This window comes from Terrapene carolina, unplaced genomic scaffold (genome assembly GCF_002925995.2).
Source record: "Terrapene carolina triunguis isolate 2854851 unplaced genomic scaffold, T_m_triunguis-2.0 Scaffold58, whole genome shotgun sequence".
Classification (NCBI taxonomy): domain Eukaryota; kingdom Metazoa; phylum Chordata; order Testudines; family Emydidae; genus Terrapene; species Terrapene triunguis.
In genome coordinates this window covers 27,795,126-27,816,038 of record NW_020664409.1, presented here as the reverse complement: position 1 = coordinate 27,816,038, position 20,913 = coordinate 27,795,126, and the positions used below count along the sequence as shown (strand labels likewise).

Sequence of the window (20,913 nt, the reverse complement as noted above, 5' to 3'; positions counted from 1 at the left end):
TCTGATCACTTTTTCCTTTGTTCCCTTTTGTGCTTTGAGAGAAGTTAGTTTTTAAAAATGATTTGCACAACAGCTTCTTTCTCTTGCTGGTTATATTCTGGGTTTTTTATTTCGGGTGCAATAACTTCTTCTGGGCTGGAATGTAACAATGTTGCTACAGAACTCCAGTGTCAAGTTGCACGGTTGCGGAAAACCCCCCTGCTTTATCCTTTCACTTCTTAAAAACATTTGAACCTATATGATATAAATTACTCCATTCACAGGTCCTCCATTGCTGAGTCTTAACACCTTAGGCTGACAGGCTATGGAGCCATGTCACACAAACTATAGATTGAAATATATTTGTATTGTGCCATAGGTGTACGTGGTGCTATCCAACTTAAATGAGTTTGATGAAATTAAAGGATCAATAACTTGTGCACTTCTCAGCTAACACATTTGCATATGTGACCTAACTGCATACATCTTGTAGAGAATAGAGACTGCATATTTTACTTGTAATTTTGAAGATTTGTTCCTGTCTCAGCCATGTAATACTGAAGACAAGCCTGAAACTCAATGTGACCCTGTGTAGGGGCTTGTGTACTGAAAGGAAGGGTGGGAGTGCTCTGTATTTGTGAAACCCCATTCCCGCTGGTGAAATTTGCTCCATCTTTTCAAATTTTCTGCTGTTTCTCTGCTCTCTAAGTTGAAAGGAGGAAGACATGATTTGGCCCATGGATGATGTGTGCGCTGCTAGAATCCCTTCTTTACTTCCTACCTACTGCCACTTTACAATTCTTAATCTTCTTTAGCAGAGGGTTTTTTTTTTTTAAATGATTTCTGTTATGGCCCCAGCCCCTTCATTATTTTGTCCACCCCTAATAAAATGAAATTCAAGGCAGGAACATTGCATAGAGAGGGTATAAGGGGTAGTGAGTACAACAACATGGAGCAATCCACTAATACTTCTGCAACTTACATATACTGTGCATACCTGATGAAAAAATGTTTTCTCTATCTGATTTTAAAGGGAGGGGGTGGGGGGTTATTGTAACTAGTTAGTAGATACAACGGGAGGCCTGAAGCAATTGCATACCTAATGTAACTGAATGAGAAAAATACTTACATCCCACTAAACCTTTGGTTGTTTTTACAAGTTAAACAATTATATGTAAAAATAGCTTAAATTACTTTGAATGTTACTTAATTAGAGATAATTTTCCATTTACCTTCTGACAGGAGGATAGTTTGTATATTTTTTTTCTTTTGTGTAAAACCTGTAAGATTGTATTTAGATAGATCCTTGTGGGATTTCTTTATATGTACATATCTACAGCAGAGTCCTAAAGAATAAGACAAAAGCCATTATCACAGTATTAACACAATACTATACAGAGTGATTCCTGACAGTTAAATTCTGATGAGAAACTGAGTGCTAGGGGGGAAATGAACCACAACAGCAAAATGGCAGAGCCAACTGAAGCAGGATCTTTAGGTTTACCCTAGTAGTTAAAAAGCCAAGTAAGTCTGCAGTCGTAAAGTGCAATTACGGTTGTGCAGTCATGTCAGGCCAGGGATCAGACTGGACGAAGTTCAAAGCAAAAACATCAAACGAGTGCCGTTCATGATTCAAGGAGGGGAAAAAAATAAGGAAAAGAACAACAGTTCTCAGGCATTCCAGTGCATCAAGAAAATAAATGTCCTTTTCTTTCTGAAAAGAAAAACTCTCAGTCATATGGAATCCTGGTTTTGTAGTCATGAAAAATAGTTTTTTCCTTTCAACTGAGAATGTTCCAATGTGACATAGTACAAATAAACAGCATCAGGGTAAGGACAAATACACTGGAGTCCTTTTCTGGTGCCCTGCTGCTATAGCGGCCTATTTTGTTCTCCTCTGGTGACTCTTCAGGTCTCGGTGCTGATGAAGCACACTGAACTAATGGCATCTGATAAGAAGTGGCTCTCTTCTCTGGTCTGTCTGGACTGGACCCATCACTAGGCCTCTGGCCGTTATACAGTAAGTAGCTACCTCTGGCATCCTGCTCCATTTTGAAGATTTCATACTCTGTGTGTGGTAGGCGAATCCCCAAAGCAACACAGCCATTGGTGTGAGTAACATCCTGTTGTACTCCAACTTGCCACGATCCCTCTGCTCCACACTCATTCCCATTAAAGACATTCAGTAGAGAGGCTGTAGCTATATCCATGGGGGTGACTTTCATGTGATTTACTGTAAAGGAAGAAGAGAAAGCTAAATATCTCTGAGGGACAAAGCAAAAGTGAAGGTGACAGTCTTATTATTAGCCCTGAATTCAGAGTTGCAACAAAGGGCTTGATTCTCCTCGGTTGGTTGGTTTAAATATAAAGATAGAGGAAGGAGGATATAATAAAACTTTACTCAGATTTTAATTAATATTAGTTCCACGGGCAAAATGAGAATTTTTAAGATAGTCCACAAAGATAATGAGCTAACAAATTCCAAATACAAATCTCAAAGCTCAGAAAATGTAACAGTTTCACCTTCTCTCATAAACTATCCATACCATCATATGAATTACATCTTTAGGTCTGAATTATAGAGAGAGACCCTATCCCATGTCTTAAAAAATAACCGCAGTTTATAATTTCAAACATAAGTCTTACAACTTTCTTCAATTCTAACCATACTGACCAGATTTCAATGGAGTTTGTCATGTGAGTGTTGATTTTCATCAGCTCAATTGCAACAGACCTGAAGAAAAGCTGGGGTCGGAATGGGGTTAGGGGAACTTAAATGGAATTTGCACTAGGGATGAATTTGGCCCAGTATGTTACATAAAAAGAGAATTGAGGTTTTCAGTGGATTAACATTGACAAACTTTACCAAAAATAAAACAAAACCCTTCACAACCCTCCAGAAATGTAAATTCTGCAGCAGGACATTAGCAACGTATATGTGATTCAAGATTTTTTTTAAAGCAAGATTTCTCAGAATTTTCACGTAGATATTTTATAACCGTGTATGTGTTTCGGTGGTCTCGCAATCCATATTATTTCCCAGGTGTTACACAAAAGAAAACTAACAGTTCATCCTCTTGCTTTTCTAGCGCTGGATTCTCATATGTTCAGCAGCAGGTTGAACAATACATTATAAATAAGCAGCATGGGTGAAATGCTGGCCTTACTGAAGTTGTCACCCCAAGTAATTACTTCCAGGTAACCAACCATGGCTCTGTGTTGCTATTGTGAGCAGAGCCTCTGACAGACTGGAGCAACCCCTAGGCTCCTTTGGAAATTCTGTTCCAATCTGTTAGTTCCTCCAGTCAGGCTCTTTCCTAAATTGGAGACATAGGAGAGTCTAAAAGGGCATTATGAGGCTTCTCAAATGTCATTTCAAGTTAGACCACATGGGGCTGTGAATCTTGCCAGATCTCAAGCTAAGCAGGACAGGTATAGTCAGTGCTTGGTGATGATTCCATAGGTGACATTGTCAATGCTGAACCAATTTCCCAGAGGGATGCCAAGGGGGGCGGGAATGTCTTTTGTCTTAAGATGCTAAAGCTACTGACCTCTTGCGGTGAAAGATTCTACAGTATTCTTTATAAGAGGAGAGTGCTTTCACCACATTTATCTGACCAGTTGGATAACTGAATTCTGCCCATATGCTCCTGTAGTTTCAATTAGATATTCTTCACTTAGTGACTGAAGCTGTTTTGTAGTTTTGCTGTGCATTTAAAAGTTACTACATTTTGCCTCAGAAGTTGCTGCATTTCAGTGTGTGTGTGAGAGATGTGACCCCTCTGCGTAGTTTGCATATCAGTTCGGGAAGTTCTTGACACTATACAAGTTTTGAAACATTATCACTGGCAACTTTCACCCAGCTATGAACAACCTATCTTCTTACTCAGTAATGGAACAAAACTGCACAATGTAGCGGTCGTACCTTTGAACACAAACTCTGTTCCTCCCATCACTTTGGAAGAGTGCACTCCCCTGCTGTAGCGCCCCTTGGCATAGATGGTAAAGGTGGGGTGCTTACAGATGGGGTCAGAGTAGTGATAATAGTGACCTTCCCAGGTGTTGTTGTTATCGTGGAAGATGAAGTGCCTGGTGAGAAAGAGGACTTCAGGACGCACCTCACAGCGCTGGCTCACCCATTCTCCATGCAATCCAATAGTCAAATCGGCCTTTGGAGGTAAGATTGGAGGATGGTGCTCATCTGACCGGTAAATGATTCTACATGCTATACAGGTATGATCGTGATTCTGAAACAAAGTGGAGAAAAACCCTGTTAGACAATGAATTCTCCTCAATGAAGACCATAATGTGTGTGTCATGCTGAGGTGAAATCAACCTCACATCTAAGGATTTCAAGTGTTTGCCTCATTTTACTGCAGATTCTGTACGTCAGAGTGATATACCTGGAATATGGTGCACATAGTATATTGTGCAGCAGTGAGAGGGTTAAGATATTAATTTCTTCTCCTGGGTTTACTTTGAACAAATATTTTACTTCAAGTATTTATTGTTTCCTTCATTTGGAAGGGAAAAAAAAACTTTGAATCTATAATGCTGGCAGAATGGCTAACTCAGATAAGTAGGTGCCTTAAAATCCTGCTCTTAATTTCATTAAAAAGAACACATTTGTTCAGCTCTGACTTTGTATTAATTACCTATTTTTAATGATTAACTTTGGATGCTGTGGATACGTACATACATCCTCCTAACTTTAATTTGGCTAGCAGTCTGGAAAATTAATATCCTGCTATTTAAACTTTTGAAGATATTAGACTTTAGTGTAAAATATCAACGCAAAAATATTTCATTTCCAGTGGTGTCTGTGTGAAGGGACTCTGTCAATTTTCCTCTCAATGACATGCACGCAACTCCACTCACTTAAATGGAGTTGCACAGGTGTGTGTAAGCAAAGTTTGGCCCTAAACTTAAAAACAGAAAATCAAATTTCTCCTGTGTGCTACTAATAAAATACCATCGATGATTAAACTGAGAGAATGTATTTTTCACAATTGATTTACTTCTTGCTTTTCACTCATTTTGGACAATCAGTCTCTATGGATAGAAGTTCCATGCTTGAATAGTAAGAGTATAGCTGCAGAAATATGCTACCAACCATGTGACCAGGATGGTGATTGTGATGGTGAAACGGAAAACACAATAATAATGGGGGATTTCAACTATCCCCGTGTTGACTGGGTACATGTCACTTCAGGATGGGATGTAGAGAGAAAATGTTGAGACTCCATTAATGACTGTTTCTTGGAGCAGGTAGTCCTGGAACACTCAAGGGGAGAAGCAATTCTTGATTTAGTCCTAAGCAGAGCACAGGATCTGGTCCAAGAGCTGAATATAGCTGAACCATTTGGTAAGAGCAATCATAATGTAATTAAATTTAACATTCTTTTAGGGGGGAAAATACCAAAGAAACACACCACAGTAGCATTTAAGTACAAAAAGGGGAACTACACAAAAATAAAGACACTAGTTACATGAAATTAAAAGGTAGAGCGACAAAAATGAAATGCCTGCAAGCTGCCTGGAAACTATTTAAAAACACCACAATAGAAGCTCAAATTATATAGATACCCCCAATACAAAACACTGTAAGAGTACCCAAAAACTGCTACCAGAGCTAAACAGCAGAATAAAAGAGGCAAAAAGGTATCCTTTAAAAATTGGAAATCAAATTCTGTTCATTCACTCTGAAGCATCTGGCACTGGCCACTGTCAGAGGACAGGATACTCCTAGATGGACCATTGGTCTGTCCCAATATGGCCATTCTTATGATCTTATGGCCTACTATGCAGCATTGTTATTGTTGTTGTGTTGGTCCCACACTATTAGAGAGACAAGGTGGGTGAGGTGATATCTATTATTGAACCACCTTCTACTGGTGAGAGAGACAGGCTTTTGGGCTGACACAGAGCTCTTCTTCAGACGTTGGTCCAATAAAAGATATTACCTCACCCACCTTGTCTCCCTTACGGCCTAGTGTCGCTTTCTGGTTCTCATACACTAGACAATGCTGCAGTCTTTGGGTTGACATGTTTACACTGAAACTGTGTGTCTTCATTGTAATAAAAATAATCAAGAAAACATTTCTAATGGATATTTTAACTCCTACATTCTGGGCCAAGACTATCTGACATGTTATCATTTTTATAATACAAGCATCTAGTTCAGTATTGGCTATGTTTTAGTGCCATTAAAATCAGTGAGAGGTATACAATTGATTTCAATGGGAACACGCTTTGGCTTGTTTATCTGGCACAGTTTCACGGTCTAAATGGGCCTGCCTTTGCAAGGTGTGAAGCACCTCCATTAACTTCCACTGAAGATGAGGGCACTCAGCAAGATTCAGCCCTGTATGGACATGTGGGTTGTGATTCTGAGCTGTGGCCCCACCAGGAGCAGCACAGAACTCAGCCCAGGATGTAGGGGGGAGGGCTAAGGTGACCTTAAGCCATTGGTGCCCTCCCAATCCTGGCCTGCTCCGCTCCATGACGCCCAGTGTAATTTAGACAGCCTTGGGGGCCAGTGTAAGTTATGGAAGCTGCTCCAGTTGCAGCTATCCCCAGAATCTCCATTGTGCTATGACCTTAAGGCTGTCTTCCTCATGGAGAAGTCCCACCCCACCCCTTAAGCCAGCTCCCATGGTTTAAGAGCTTTTTTTGCACTTCTCTGGCCCTTTTACCTGACATGAAGGGGGGCTAGAGCTGGGTGTGGTTTACCATTATAAATATGCTGTTGGAAGCCTTCTACAGAAAGTAAAATGAGTGTGTGTGTGTGTGTATATATGTGGGGGGAGGGGGAGTCTCAGTTCTCTTTCTAATGGAGAAGTGTTGACACAATGACCAAACCATTACACATCAGGTGCATTTTGGTATGGGATGCAGTTTGTTGGGTGTGCAGTAACTAAACTAACATGCAGAATGAACCTTCTCTTGATGTCAGACTTCAAGTTCCCAGGCTCCCAGTCCTCTAACATTGGAAATGAAAACTATAAAGACTTTTATGTAGTTTCTAGCACTAATTGTTTGTGACTTCGCAAAGTTTTAGGGTTTTGGGGTTTTTTTTGGCAAGAGAGGGCAGTTTAGTTTGCTTTCAAACTGCAGATTACTCAGCTGCAAGAGAAACTGTTTCTGCTTTCCTTAGCAAACTTTGAACCACAGTTTATTGAAGTATTAGGAAACATTCTTTTAGTTAACAAGAATTATGTCTATAAATAATTAAATTATGCAGAATAACTAGAGCGCTGTTAGATAAAAGCAAAATTTTCTGCTCTAGCACCTGTTGTGTATTTGCTGCATTCTGTTTGTTTACATAGATCATCTTTGGATCTGATGGCAGTATTTCTATAAAGGGCTGCTGAAGTACAGAATGCTGTGGTAGGTACTTTACACTAGATTGAAAAAACTTCTGTAGTTAGAAGGAAAGGTACAGAACACACAGTCTTGTGCCTTTCTCCCCTTTCATGGAATATGCCCATATAAATACAGAAAAATGCCATTGAGTAATTTCATTGATCCAGTGGAGCTAATAGAGATTTGCATGACTGTAACTGAGAACAGAACTTGGTCCTGAATATTTGGCTTACATGAACATTAAAAAAGCACCAATAATATATGAGGATTGTGAAAGTGTGGCATTTTCTGAGGCTTGAGGGTTCCATCTGGAGTTTGTTGGTCCAATGGTTCGGTGGCTAGCCTAGGACTCAGGAGACCCGAGGCCAATTCCTGGCTGTGCCACAGGCTGCCTGTGTGACCTTGAGCCAAAACAAAAAAACCAGCCAGACTCCTCTGTTTCCCTATCTACAAAATGTGCATTCTCTGCCAAGCACTGATGTAGTGAGAGTAAATACATTGAAGACTGTGCAATGCTCAGATACTATAGTAATAGAGGCAAGGAAGGCCCATCTAAGAAAGACTGGAAGTTAACTGGCTTTGTGAGCCAGTCTAAGTTAAAAGAAATGGAAGGGCAGTGAGCAGCTCTCCACCTCTCATTTGACAACCTTCCTAGTAGTTTCAGCAGAGGAACTCAGGATTGAAGGGAGATGAAGACTGAACTGCACTCTTCCCCATTCATGGATGAGGCATATTGGCAAGGGAGAATGGAGTAAACTGCAGTGCAGCTACTTGAGATGTGCAGTGAGTTTCTAAGTTGTCAGTCCAACACCTTTCACAAGCACTGATTCACTTGATATTCATTTATTTAAAAAAATTATTAGCCCATGAGCAATTCTGAACCATAAATCTTCATCAGAAAACTTTGATTTACTTGAAGATGACAGATGAGTTTCATAAATCCCAAGCAAGCCTGCAGATAAGACCTAGTAAGTTTTTTATGGTAGAACAGAGGGAGGAGGAAACAAAAGTTTCATCAGATTTTGTTTTAGGGTTTGTTCATGAGCAGGGCTATAATATAAAGTTTCTAATCTTTCTTTTTACTTATGCTGGCTGCCTTCTAGTGGGAGCTCTGCTGAAGCCAGTGCTCCTTTGTGATCCAGACTATTCCTTCCAATCCCCTATAAACCGCTTTCAGCTTCATTATAGCTTTGACTGAAAATTGTTTTAAGAGAGCTATGAACTTTTTAATAGCAAGTGTATGCTTATACATTGCTCCAAAATCCCTGAAAATGTAGCTTTTGTCCAATTAATGGAAGAAAGACATTTAGTTTTTGTTATAAAGTGAATGGATCTAATTAGGAAGTAATATTTATTTTTGAGGGTGGCTTTTTCTTTTTCAATGTTGCTTTCATGCGTGAGACCTTTCTTTTCTAGGCCAACTACTTTTGGCTTTAAATCACACTGCTTAAGGCCTTGTAAAAATCATTCCCTTTCCATATGTCTTTAGCAAGGGCAATAGGATCTAGTTTCTAAACACAGACATTTAAAGAAAACCTTAAACAGAGGCAAAAAGCATTTGACTGCTGCTATTCTCCAAGCACAACTAAAATTATTTCGAATAAAAAACTCACTTGAGCATAAAATAAGCTAAAGTGCTTTAAAATGAACTGCGGATGAGATGGATAGAACCTTACTTTTTTGTAAAGCAAGAGCTATGTGTGAACAAGTATTTCGAACAATGGGACCTATCTAGAAGAAACAGCTTCTACAGTAGCTGCTGCCAAATGAAAACTCTACAAGCGTCCCAAGCTATGGAGCTATAGGGGCTTTTCTTTTGCTAATAGCTGCATAATGCTGACTCCATGGTTGCCCAAATCTTCTCCGTTCCTGGTGACTCTTCTGAGTTTGACTGTAAACTCAGCCAGTGAGGCCATGTAGACTAAGGCTGGTTCCCTAGCTGACAGCTCTGTTCAGGAGTTCAGGGTAGGATGACCAGACAGCAAATGTGAAAAATCAGGATGGGGGGGGGGGTGTAATAGGAGCCTATATAAGAAAAAGACCCAAAAATTAGGACTGTCCCTATAAAATCAGGACATCTGGTCACCCTAGATCAGGGACAAAAGAGGATCCCAGTGATTTGAAGATCACCACCACCACTTTTCATTATTCTCTGCTGTTGCTTCCACTGAAAGGGTGATCGGGTCCGGGAGCCCTTGTCTTCACCTGGGAGAAGCCCCATTAAAACAGCAGTAGGAGTGGGGTTCTTTAGACTTTTTCAAGTCCCCTTGTGATTAGGAATTCAGAAATACAATCCTTCAATACATTTTATTTTTCTTACAAATCCTTTTGCTGCCAGGGGCTTGTTGTTCTCGGAGCTGGTCATGATGGTTACGCCAGGGTTATAGACTCTCCATCAGGGAGATGGCTGTTTTCTGCACACCTGAGTGATGGTAAAATGTGTCAAAAATAAAGCCTAATGTTATCTCCTTGGAGGGTATTTGCCTGGTCTGAACTGAACACCTTCATACTTCACTCCTACTTTGCAAAATTAAAAGCCCTTTAAGCCCTTTTCAGAAAAGCAGCATTACATTTCTTCAAAGGAGAGAGGCAGCTGGAATTCAAGTCCTACTTTTTAAATCAATGAGATACATTGTGCAGATGGTAAGCACGTTATTACTGATGATGTTTATTACAGTAGTGTCTAGTGACCAGCCAAGAACAATGACTTGATCCTGAGAACTACATGTCAGACAATGGTGATGGGGGTGCCATAAAAAATGTAGTTATTTTTAGGTGATCAACCCATGCACTCTCTATTGTGTTGATCAAAATGAGCCTAATCGTGAGATAGCATAGGGGGGATGGAACTAAACACTTCAATTTTTTTTAAAATAAACATTCCTTTTTCAAAGTTTTTTGGGGAAAATGGTTGCTTCTTTTGAAAAAACATTTAAGTGAAAAAACAAACATTTTCAGTGTTTGGTTTTTCACTGAAAAATTAAAATATTTCCATGAAAATTCAGGAAAAACAAAATCTTTTTTTGTTCCTTTTGAATATTTGGACAGAATACATTTAACATTTCCTGACCTGCTTTACTCATGCTCTTAATAGGAGTTTACACCTTTCAGGAGGGGGCACATTAAGAGGACAGAAGTATGTGTGGTGCGGATAATGGTGTGTCATGTAGCTCTCAAAGTCCCATCATGAATCTAGCACTTTATTACAGGAGAGTCTGAATCAGGAGTAAGTATGTGACTCCAGCTGTTTAGGGCTGACTTGAGCTAAGGAGAGGTAAGACTAATGGTATGTCTACGCTGCAATTAAAAACCTATGGCTGGCCTGTGCCAGCTGACTCAGGCTGGCAGGGCCCAGGCTAGGGGGCTGTTTAATTGCGGTGTGGATGTTTGGGCTCAGGCTGGAACCCAGGCTCTAGGACCCTGAGTCACCTGGCACAGGCCAGCCACAGGTGTCTAATTGCAGTGTAGACGTACCCTGAGAATTCTGAGGCAGGGGACCACAGCTATGAACACTAGTTTTCTGAGTAGCACTTCTTTAGAGCTTGTCAATCCCTTATAAATTTATACTACTCCTGTCAGGGTTCCCTCTCCACTCTGAACTCTAGGGTACAGATGTGGGGACCCGCATGAAAGACCCCCTAAGCTCATCTCTACCAGCTTAGGTTAAAAACTTCCCCAAGGCACAAATTCTTCCTTGTCCTTGGAACGGTATTGCTGCCCCACCATCAAGTGAGTTAGACAAAGATTTAGGAAAAGGACCACTTGGAGTTCCTGTTTCCCCAAAATATCCCCGCAAACTCTTTCACCCCCTTTCCTGGGGAGGCTTGAGAGCACACAAGGTGAGCACAGACCAGCCCCTTGGGTTTTTAGGACACTAAAAACCAATCAGGTTCTTAAAAGCAGAACTTTATTATAAAGAAAAAGTAAAAGAAGCACCTCTGCAAAATCAGGATGGAAGGTAATTTTACAGGGTAATCAGATTCAAAACAGAGGATTCCTCTCTAGGCAAAAACTTTAAAGTTACAAAAAAAAAAAGGAATAAACCTCCCTCTCAGCTAGGGAAAATTCACAAGTTAAAACAAAAGATAATCTAACGCATTTCCTTGCTATTACTTACAATTTGTAATCTTAGATGCTTAGTTCAGGTATGGCTTTAGGAGATGTATTTTCCCTGTCCTGGTTCCTTGCTGTCCCGGACAGAACACACACAGAAAGCACAAAACAAAAACCTTCCCCCACAGATTTGAAAGTATCTTCTCCCCTTATTGGTCCTTTTGGTCATGTGCCAACCAGGTTATTTGAGCTTCTTAACCCTTTACAGGTAAAGGAGGGATTTTAAATAAAAGCAGGAGCCTAGTGCAAAGACAGTCCATTTCCATTAACTTGAAAAGGGGTTTGGGAAGTAATTCCTCCCTTCACACATGCTAAAGCTGCATGCAACTCCCCTGCCCTCTTTCTCTGGAGCCACCGAATGGTGAACATACCCTTTTTCAATGATAAGGCCAGTAAGATATTCACAAGCATATACTCTGCCTCAAAAAAACAACAACATGCAAATATCCTTTCTTCTCCTGCTTGCCTGCCTTTGAACTCTTCCTTATCCTACTCTCTCCTTTCCAGTGACACCAATGAAAAACAAAAACCCAACCCAGAAACTCTTGGCAGAGCGATTGCTTCTTTCTGTAATGCCTCACTTGGGGCCCCCAATGCTTTTAACTTTCACTTTTTATTTAAGCTCAGCTCACTAGGGATATACTTAATGCTTCTGGTTTAAGTTCCCCCTACTCTACCATTGTGGTTTGAGCCAGCTTACCAGCTCTCTTCCTATGCTGCTGTCACCACTATCTTGCTCAATTAGAATAACTCACATACTTCGTGCACTGTGAAGTCACTTACTTTAGATTTTTTTTATAAAAATACTAGGCTTCATAAAATTATATAGAAACAAAAATGATTCCTAACATGTCCTGATCCTACTGCCATCTACTCCCTTATCTACTCCAGCACCTTTCATGCAAAAGGTTGCTTCAAAAGGGCCAGATCTTTTGCAGATGTAAATTATCACTCCATTAGTCAATGGAGCAACACTGATTCACAGCAGCTGAGGCTGTGACCCAAGAAGTGGGTCCTGTTTAGCTAGTGTCTCAGAAAACTCAATAACAGGCAGTTATTTAGTTAGAAATGTCAGAGTTGTGAATCAAGTAACTGAAATCAGCTGGATAAAAATATTGCCATTGGTGGTGGGGGGGCAAGGTAGGAGGGAAGAGAAAAATAAAATATACTCTTACCAATAATCCAGCAAAAATCCACAAAGCTAGTCTGCTGAGGCAGAGCTGGCTAACAGCAGAAAAGGGCATGTCAGGTCACAACTATTACTATGAACACTTCTAAGCAACTCATTACCTGAGAATCTAGGTGGCAGATCCTAGAGCTAGCAACTAAAAAGTCCCAAGATGGAAACAAAAATAACCTAAAAAAACTCCTTTGGAGCCATTAAATTCAGAGGGAGGCTAAAAAGGTCTTAAAATAAATGCAAAAAGCTGGACTTCATCTCATGTTGCCAAGTAGCTCAGGCCACATAAAGGACACTTTCAAGGCTATGCCGTGTTGTTGTAGCTATGTCAGTCCCAGGATATTTTAGTGAGACAAGGTGGGTGAGGTAATATCTTTTATTGGACCAACTTCTGTGGGTGAGAGAAAGCTTACCTCACCCACCTTGTCACTTTCATGGATACTCAGTACAATTTCTCACTCCACTCCTCCACCCTCAAAGATAATTCCAGACCAAGACAACTCTTTAATGAACTCCACCACAAAAGTGGTAACTTGTACGGTTGTCATGACCTCATATGTGGCCAAGGTGGCCAACATAGAAGGCTGATTGCTGGTCATTGAGAAGTATGATTGATGCAGTTGTAGCTCAGTCTGCCAAATGGAATGAGCTTACTCATAAGGACAACAGAAGATTTAAAACTTTTTAATTAAAAGTCATGAAACAAATGAAAAATGTTTCGTACTGTTCGGAAAAAAAAAATCGAATCCTGCTGCAACATTGCCAGGTTTTTTGGGGAATTCAGAGCAGGCAGAAGGGTGGGAAGCAGTGAAATTTGTCCACATATGAATACCACAAATTTTAGGGCATTGTATGTGTCAAATGCTCCCAGGAGCAGAAAGGCGGGGAAGGAAGCTGAAGGCACTATAATTGCACCATTGTCTGATATAAATGATTTCAACTGAATTTCACAACCCCACATAAAATCAAAATAAAGTATGAAAGTCTTAAATTGTTGTTCTTCCTGAATTTAAATCCCACCATCCACAGCAAAAGATGAAACGAGACCCAAACAGCTTTTTCCTCAGAGGAACATGCCTGCATCTGTCATCTATCCAGCTACATTGATGCTAATTTATAGTGACAAATCATATATATTTTCGGAAGCAATAAACCATATATATTTTGGGAAGCAGAAGCAACAAACAAGGTCCTGGAAAAAGTGATGCAAGTGATTGAACTTGAACTTGATTGAACTTGAAGACTCTGTGCATGAAGAGCTGCAAGAATAAAGCTGCCTTAAAATGTTAGTTATGCTTTTACAATTGTACAATAGAACTAATAATTAAATCCACAAAGACAAAATAAAGCACATTTTTTAAATCTTCAATATTTATACAAGAGCAAAAGTCATTTCACTGTAGCCATTCTTTAACATTGGCTTTTCTATGAAGAGAAAGTATAGCGTGTTACTTTAAAAGTAAGAAGAACTTTTAAAAGTAGCACATCCTTTGTTACATTATACCCAGTAGATTTGTAATATGAAAATAAGCCTCAGCTAAATGATTGGTTAATATATTTCTAAAGATAATCCCATACATCCTATTATTCATAATTGTCTTGAAATCACTGGGTTTTTAAAAAATAGTTTTCTTCTGCTTTTTCCTTTCCCCCACCCTATTTCTTTAAGCAACTGTCTTATGCAAATACAAAGATATGAAACCCCTCCATTTCCCACCGCACCTAGAATAGACTTTTCCATGTTTTAGTAGCAGTATTTATGGTTTGGCCAATCAAAAAAATACTGTCCTCAGACAATTATATTTCTTGGCTGAGGTAATATTTTACACATCACCTGCTATCGGAGGTATTTAACACACTTTATAGAAGTTTATTAATTTATCCTTGAAATTATCCTGGGTATTAGGCAAATAAGTAGTGCTTTCATTTTACAGATGAAGAAACTCCGAGATTAAGGACCAAATTTTCAAAATGTGTCCACTAATTTTGGACACCTCTGGTTTTGGATGCTCAATTAAAACCTGATTTTCCAGATCTCTGAGTACCCAGAACTCCACCCACAGTCAGTGGTACTTGCAAGTGCTAAGCACTTCTGAAAATCACCCCCCTCCCCCCAAAAATTTTTTTGCAAGAGAAGACACTTAGTTTATGGTTTTGAATGGGAATGTTTCTCATTAAAATTGAATGTCTCATCAAATATTTGATCACACACAAAAAAGTGGTAAATAAGGGTATTCAAACACATTTTTCGGTTCTGATGACCTTACAAACAATTTCGTCCTAACACTCTAATAGCTACCACGATGTCAGTAGAATAACCTGTTAACATAATCCTCACTCTGATCTTTGTAGCCTGACAGAATAAAGAGAAAGAGGCACCTGGAGTTCAATGTATTCAGTAAACAATATTTTAGTGCAAATTATATGTGCAAGCTGGGTGCCAGTATGATTTCCATGCATATTACCTCAATTTTTAGGACATATGCATCTTTTCTAAATAGAGCTCTTATTCTTTCACTAAGAGCAGGTTGAGCTCCACACCTGTTCTTGATTTCTCAGACCATTAGGAGCCTTATATCTCACATCACCTCTGCAAACCGTGTAATTTCTATGGCTAATGAGAAAGAATCCCTGAAGTCACTCTTGACCTTAGATCTTCCATATGACACAGCACAACATATTGCTACCATTACACCACTAAGGTCGCTCCAACCTTCTCTGTCTCTCAGTTCTCAGCTAATATTTAAAAGGCTGAATTTGCAAGGTGCAGGGCACCTTTCTGAACTCCGAATGACTTCAACAAAAGCTGAAGATGCTCAGCAACTTTCAGAATCAGATCTGAATTTATTATCTTCAGCTCTGTCAGCATATTGACCCAGCACTGAAATTCTTACTGTATGTACAATATTTTAAAGGAAGAATTGGTGTAGGATATGTTCTTAGATAAGAGAATTTGTAAGGCCTTAAGAGATTACAAATTAGATCTTTTTTTAAAGCTCCCCAATTTCATATGTACACTTGAGTTAAGATATGGGCATTTGTGAATTTACTTAGATTAGTAGCTTGGCTTAAAGCTGTCTGGTTTTTGGACAGCCCCTTTGATTTACCATCCTTTGGCTAAATCACTGCAGGAATTTGGAAAAGGCCCAACTCTATTTGTTTAAAGTCTGATCATGCGGCTTTAGCATTTCTAACTGATCCAGCAGCCATTTGCTTTTAATTACCATTTGCTTCAACTGCACAAGTAATGAATGTGGTGGCTATCACATCCAACTTTTAGGGTAAGTAAATTTACGAGTTGGGTGGAGCTATCATCTTCATGGTGGCCTAATTATAATTTTAATTCAGATAGTGAATCTTCTTAAAAACTAATTTTAGACAAGTCTTTATATATTTAAAAAAAAGGGGGGGGGGGAAATGAAACAAGCCATATATGAAAGATTCCACACAACACACCTGATTCTGTTCAATGGCTATTTCCTCACCTCCCCAGTCTTGCTGCATGACTGTAGAAAGCTTAAAAAAACAAGTTGATTTAATGTTTCTATTTATTTAAGGTGTCCAGTTTCCAGAGGAGTCTCTGACTAGTGGTTTTAAACTCAATTTAGCATTTAAACTCATTTTCAGCTGGGTCCCTGTGGACCAGCAATTAGAAAAGGAAAGGAGTTCAAAGAAGAAGGGTTATAACCTTTCAATGGTATGTTTGTGTGGTCTTTAAAAAACGCATCTTCTGTTACCATTCTTCCTACATTCAAAAAACACTGCAGCCCAGAGCCAGGTTAACAGCCTGCTGGTACAGAAGACTTCATGGGTAGATACACAACAAAACCCAGCAGCCTTTTATGATGGCTAATGCTAATATACATGTTTTTTTCCTACTAACTATCATAATGAAAGTTTATTGCCTCAATGCCCAAATTTCCCATAAAAAAAAGTCACAAGAATCTGAACAAGATGCACAAAACTAAAAGTATCTACAGAATCTTCATTTTTCAGGCGTCGTATAGGTCCTATTAATTGTTTTGTTACAGTTACGCTTACTGGCTCCAACTAAGATTGGGACCCCACTGGGTTAGGCACTGTACAGGCACATAGTGGGAGACATCTCCTACCCTGAAGAGCTTTCAGTCCAAACAGACAATATAGACACAGGATGGAGGAGAGGCAGAGGTGAGGTGACTTCGGTCCAGTGACAGAACAGAGAATAAAGCCAGATCTCCTGACTCACTGCTCTATCCACTAAACTACAGTTTTTTTATTACCCAGTACTTGCATCTGTCTGCACTTTTGGGTACCTTGAGAATACTCTGAATTAGCTTGCCCCCCGTGTAGTAATGTCGTTCTCTGTTGTCAGTGATACTTATATCAGTCTTTGTCCATTTCTATAGCAGTTCTCATCTCCCCATTCTGGTAATCGGTTCTAACGCAGAGTGGCGCTCTCTTCCTGCTCAAGCAGCCCATCCTCCTATTGACCCAAACGAATAATGCACTTAATGCAATTTCATAATCCACAAATGGGATATTACTCCCATGAATTATCACTTAAAATTGATTGAACTGCATTGTCTGTAACCCTGCAATCCATCTCTGACTCTAGAATAACAGGGGGGGTTTAGGTTATAATAAAACTGTTAATTCAGAAAAGATTCCAAATTTGGTTTGCTTCTTTTGTCAAAAAATAAAGTGAATGTACCTTTGCATTTTGAAGAGGAGGCTGGTAACTAGAAGGCCGATAGTACATCCTCTGAGTAGCATCAGTATGGATGTCTCCGAGAAATAGCTCCTCCACTAGGTGATCTAAATTATGATGTAGATACTGCTTCTCTACTCGGATCAGTTGAAGTTCATGCATGGCAAAATTAAGAGCTCTGGTGCATTCACAGCCATTCTCTTCTCTCCACAAATTGTAGCTCACATCCTGCTCCCAGGGATTGTTGTCTGGTACAAATCCAGGACATGTACGGTTCACCAACTCACTTAGTTTTTCAGCTACTGCTTCACTGTGGCAGATGATCTGAATGTTATGTAACTGGTAATCGGCTTCAGTTCCCCCTCGGATGATCCAGGATGCTTGACGAAGACGAATTTTACCACGGATAACTAAGGTGTAGGTAGGGTTTGTGCAGCGGTTACCACCGTAATAAAACTGGTAGGCCTTGAATGTGTTGTTGTTGTAGAATCTATAGGATCTTGTGATAAACTCTGGGCCTGATCTAACTTCACAGCTGTAGGAGGATTGAAAATGATATAAAACAAAATTTTAGAGAGATATACCACACTATCATGCTACAATTAATAAGATGGTCAAATTCTTATAGTGTGCACTAGTATATTAGCACTGCATTAGTACGGTAGAAACCTCTCAAATGCATTATCTTTTTATTCCACTCAACTACCTGTGGTACCTACATAGCCACCATGACTGTAGTATCTGAGCTCCTCACAGTCTTTAATGTATTTATCCTCACAATGCCTCCATGAGTAGGACCCTACCAAATTCATGGCCATGAGAAACGTGTCATGAACCATGAAATCTGGTCTTCCCCCTTGAAATCTGGTCTTGTGTGCTTTTACTCTATACTACACAAATTTCATGGGGAAGACCAGAGTTTCTCACATTGGGGGTCCTGACCCAAAAGGGAGTTGCAGGGGGTCACAAGGCTATTTTACAGGGGTTGCAGTATTGCCACCCTTATTTCTGTGCTGCCTTCAGAGCTCGGTGGCCAGGGAGTGGCAGCTGTTGACCAGATACCCAGCTCTGAAGGCAGCGCCCTGCCATACCATACCATGCCACTCTTATTTCTGCGCTGCTGCCTTAAGAACTGGGTGGCCAGAGAGTATCAGCTGCTGAATGATGGCCCAACTCTGCAGGTAGCAGAGCAGAAGTAGTAAGGGTGGAAATACCATAGCATGCCATCCTTACTTCTGTGCTGCTGCTGGCAGCGGCTCTGCCTTTAGAACTGGGCTCCCAGCCAGCAGCCGCTGCTCTCCAGTTCTGAGGGCAGCGTTGCTGTCAGCAGCAGCGCAGAAGTAAGGGTAGCAGTACTGCAACACTCCCTACAATAACCTTCTGACCTCCCCCCCCCCCCCCCCCCAATTCCTTTTTGGGTTAGGACCCCTACAATTACAACACCGTGAAATTGCAGATTTAAATAGCTGAAATCATGAAAGTATTATTTTAAAAATCCTATGACCGTGAAATTGAACAAAATGGACTGTGAATTTGGTAGGGCCCTACCCATGAGGTAAGGAAGGACTATCACCTTCATTTTACAGATGGAGAACTCAGTCACAGAGGCAATTAAATGAATTGCCCAAAGTAACAAAGAAAGTCTGACTGAGGAGGGAACTGAACTTGGGTTTTCCCAAGTCCCAGGTTCCTATGTTAATCTCTGGGCAGCCCTTCCTCTTCCTCCTCTTTTATCACTTGCACAATTGGAATAATAAGCTCTTATGTTTTCTTTAGCTAAGACTGCTTTGGAAGGGAAAAAAAAGTGTAGTTTTGTGTATTGTTGCTCCTAGAAAAAAAATTTACCCCTAATCTGTCATTTTATCAACTATATTTTCTCTCTCGGGTTACATGATTTTTAAATATTTTAATTTGAACCATACTGGTTTGAATGTTTAATCTTGTTTATATTTTCGGTTTTGTCTCAGGAGTGTCATGAAAAGCAGTTCTTCCTCATAGGAAGTGGCTGCAAAATAAATAAATATTTCCTTTTTTTTTTTTTAAAAAAAAGGAGTGAATTTAGAGAAAGGACAAGAGCACTGAAATATGAAGCATCTTAACTGACCACAGAACAGGTACAGTATTGGTAGCAGCTGTTCAAACTTCCTAAACACTTAGTGTAAATTTATATATGAACAGCCATCAGATGGTAATGCTTTTTGGCCACCTGAATGCATGACCTAGAGGTGAGGGGCTAGGTTGTTAAACTTGGGGAAGATTTTCAAAGGCACAAAGGGGGCTAGGCTCCCAGCTCACATTGAAAGTCAAACTCTCCTTTGTGCCTTTGAAAAATCTCTCCCTTGGGTGTCATCCAGGCTGTTTAAAATAAATACTTTTCAAAAATAGTAAATTTAATAAGAATTATAAGCTCAGAAGGTTATACTTTTCAGGTCAATTTATTTTTCATTTAGTGTGTTGAGAACTTATTCTTTACACAGACATATTGTTATGATCATATAGAGAAAAAACTACATTAGAAGAATGTTGTTTAGGTTTCAAAGTCAAGCAGCTGAAAATTAGTAAGTACCAGAATTTAGGTTGCCAGTGCAAACCTTGATTTGTCACCCTTGTGCGTACGTGTTATGATACAGGCTTCTGTTACATGATCACATACTGCCTTTTTTCACAAGACCCCTGAAAAGTGCTAGGTAACCTAAATAGAGGGGTTGCTCCCCTTATTATAAGATAATAGTTTTAGGGTTACAGGGCCTAGTCTAAAGTCTACTGAAATAAACGGAAAAACTCCCATTGACTTTAATGGGCTTTGTTCTTCATAGATTCCAATGTAGAATCATAGGATTGGAAGGGACCTCAGGAGGTCATCTAGTCCAACCCCTTGCTCAAAGCAGGACCAATCCCCAGACAGATTTTTGCCCCCGATCCCTAAATAGCACCCTCAAGGATTGAACTTATAACCCTGGGTTTAGCAGGCTAATGCTCAAACCACTGAGCTATCCCTGATGAGGACCTCACTTTTTTGGTGTATATCTATACATGTGTGTGGAAAATGTATTCTTTGATCAGTGATTTAAGTGGTTCCACTCTACTAATAAGAAAGTGTAGGCAAAAAACTATTAAGGAACTCTTGCTACACATTTCACAGGAGAGCATTAAATCCCATCCAAAAAAGGGTTTCATTAACAAAATAATTTACTGACTTATTTATTAGACTAAAGGTCACATAACTTTTCCATTAAGAAAGTGTATTAGCTACTGTGAACTTGCTGTAGCTTTGTGTTTGTTATAAAACAGTGAATATAAGGTACAGTAACTGAAAAAGTTACAGTAGTAATAGAAGCAAAGTTTGCAGCTTGTCTCTTTGAACCCTTTGTGGCTTATCTGCTTAGAATCTTTTCTGACTATCCTATCTTTATCCTGCAATTGCTCCACACGCAGAACTCCCACTGAAATCTATAGGAGTTTTCAGGAATAATTACAGGCCAAATCCAGCAGTCCTTACTCAGGAACCACTTTCATTGAGTTCTGTTGTAGCTTTGTCTGAGTAAGGATTACAGGATCGGGCCTCAAATATCTTAAAACCCTCAAA

The 20,913-nt window shown here is 39.8% G+C and overlaps 1 protein-coding gene across 1 annotated transcript in view; it reads right to left on the bottom strand.

The window, feature by feature from the left end:
- Positions 1-551: 551 nt before the first annotated feature.
- APCDD1 (APC down-regulated 1) overlaps positions 552-20,913 on the bottom strand; it is a 32,756-nt gene continuing 12,394 nt past the window's right edge. The window contains exons 3-5 of the mRNA XM_024200838.3: positions 17,331-17,862; positions 3,905-4,226; positions 552-2,212 (exon numbers count right to left, since the gene is read on the bottom strand). Of these exons, the coding sequence (XP_024056606.2) occupies positions 1,761-2,212; positions 3,905-4,226; positions 17,331-17,862 (1,306 nt within the window). The 3' untranslated portion in view covers positions 552-1,760. The remainder of the gene's footprint in view (positions 2,213-3,904; positions 4,227-17,330; positions 17,863-20,913) is intronic.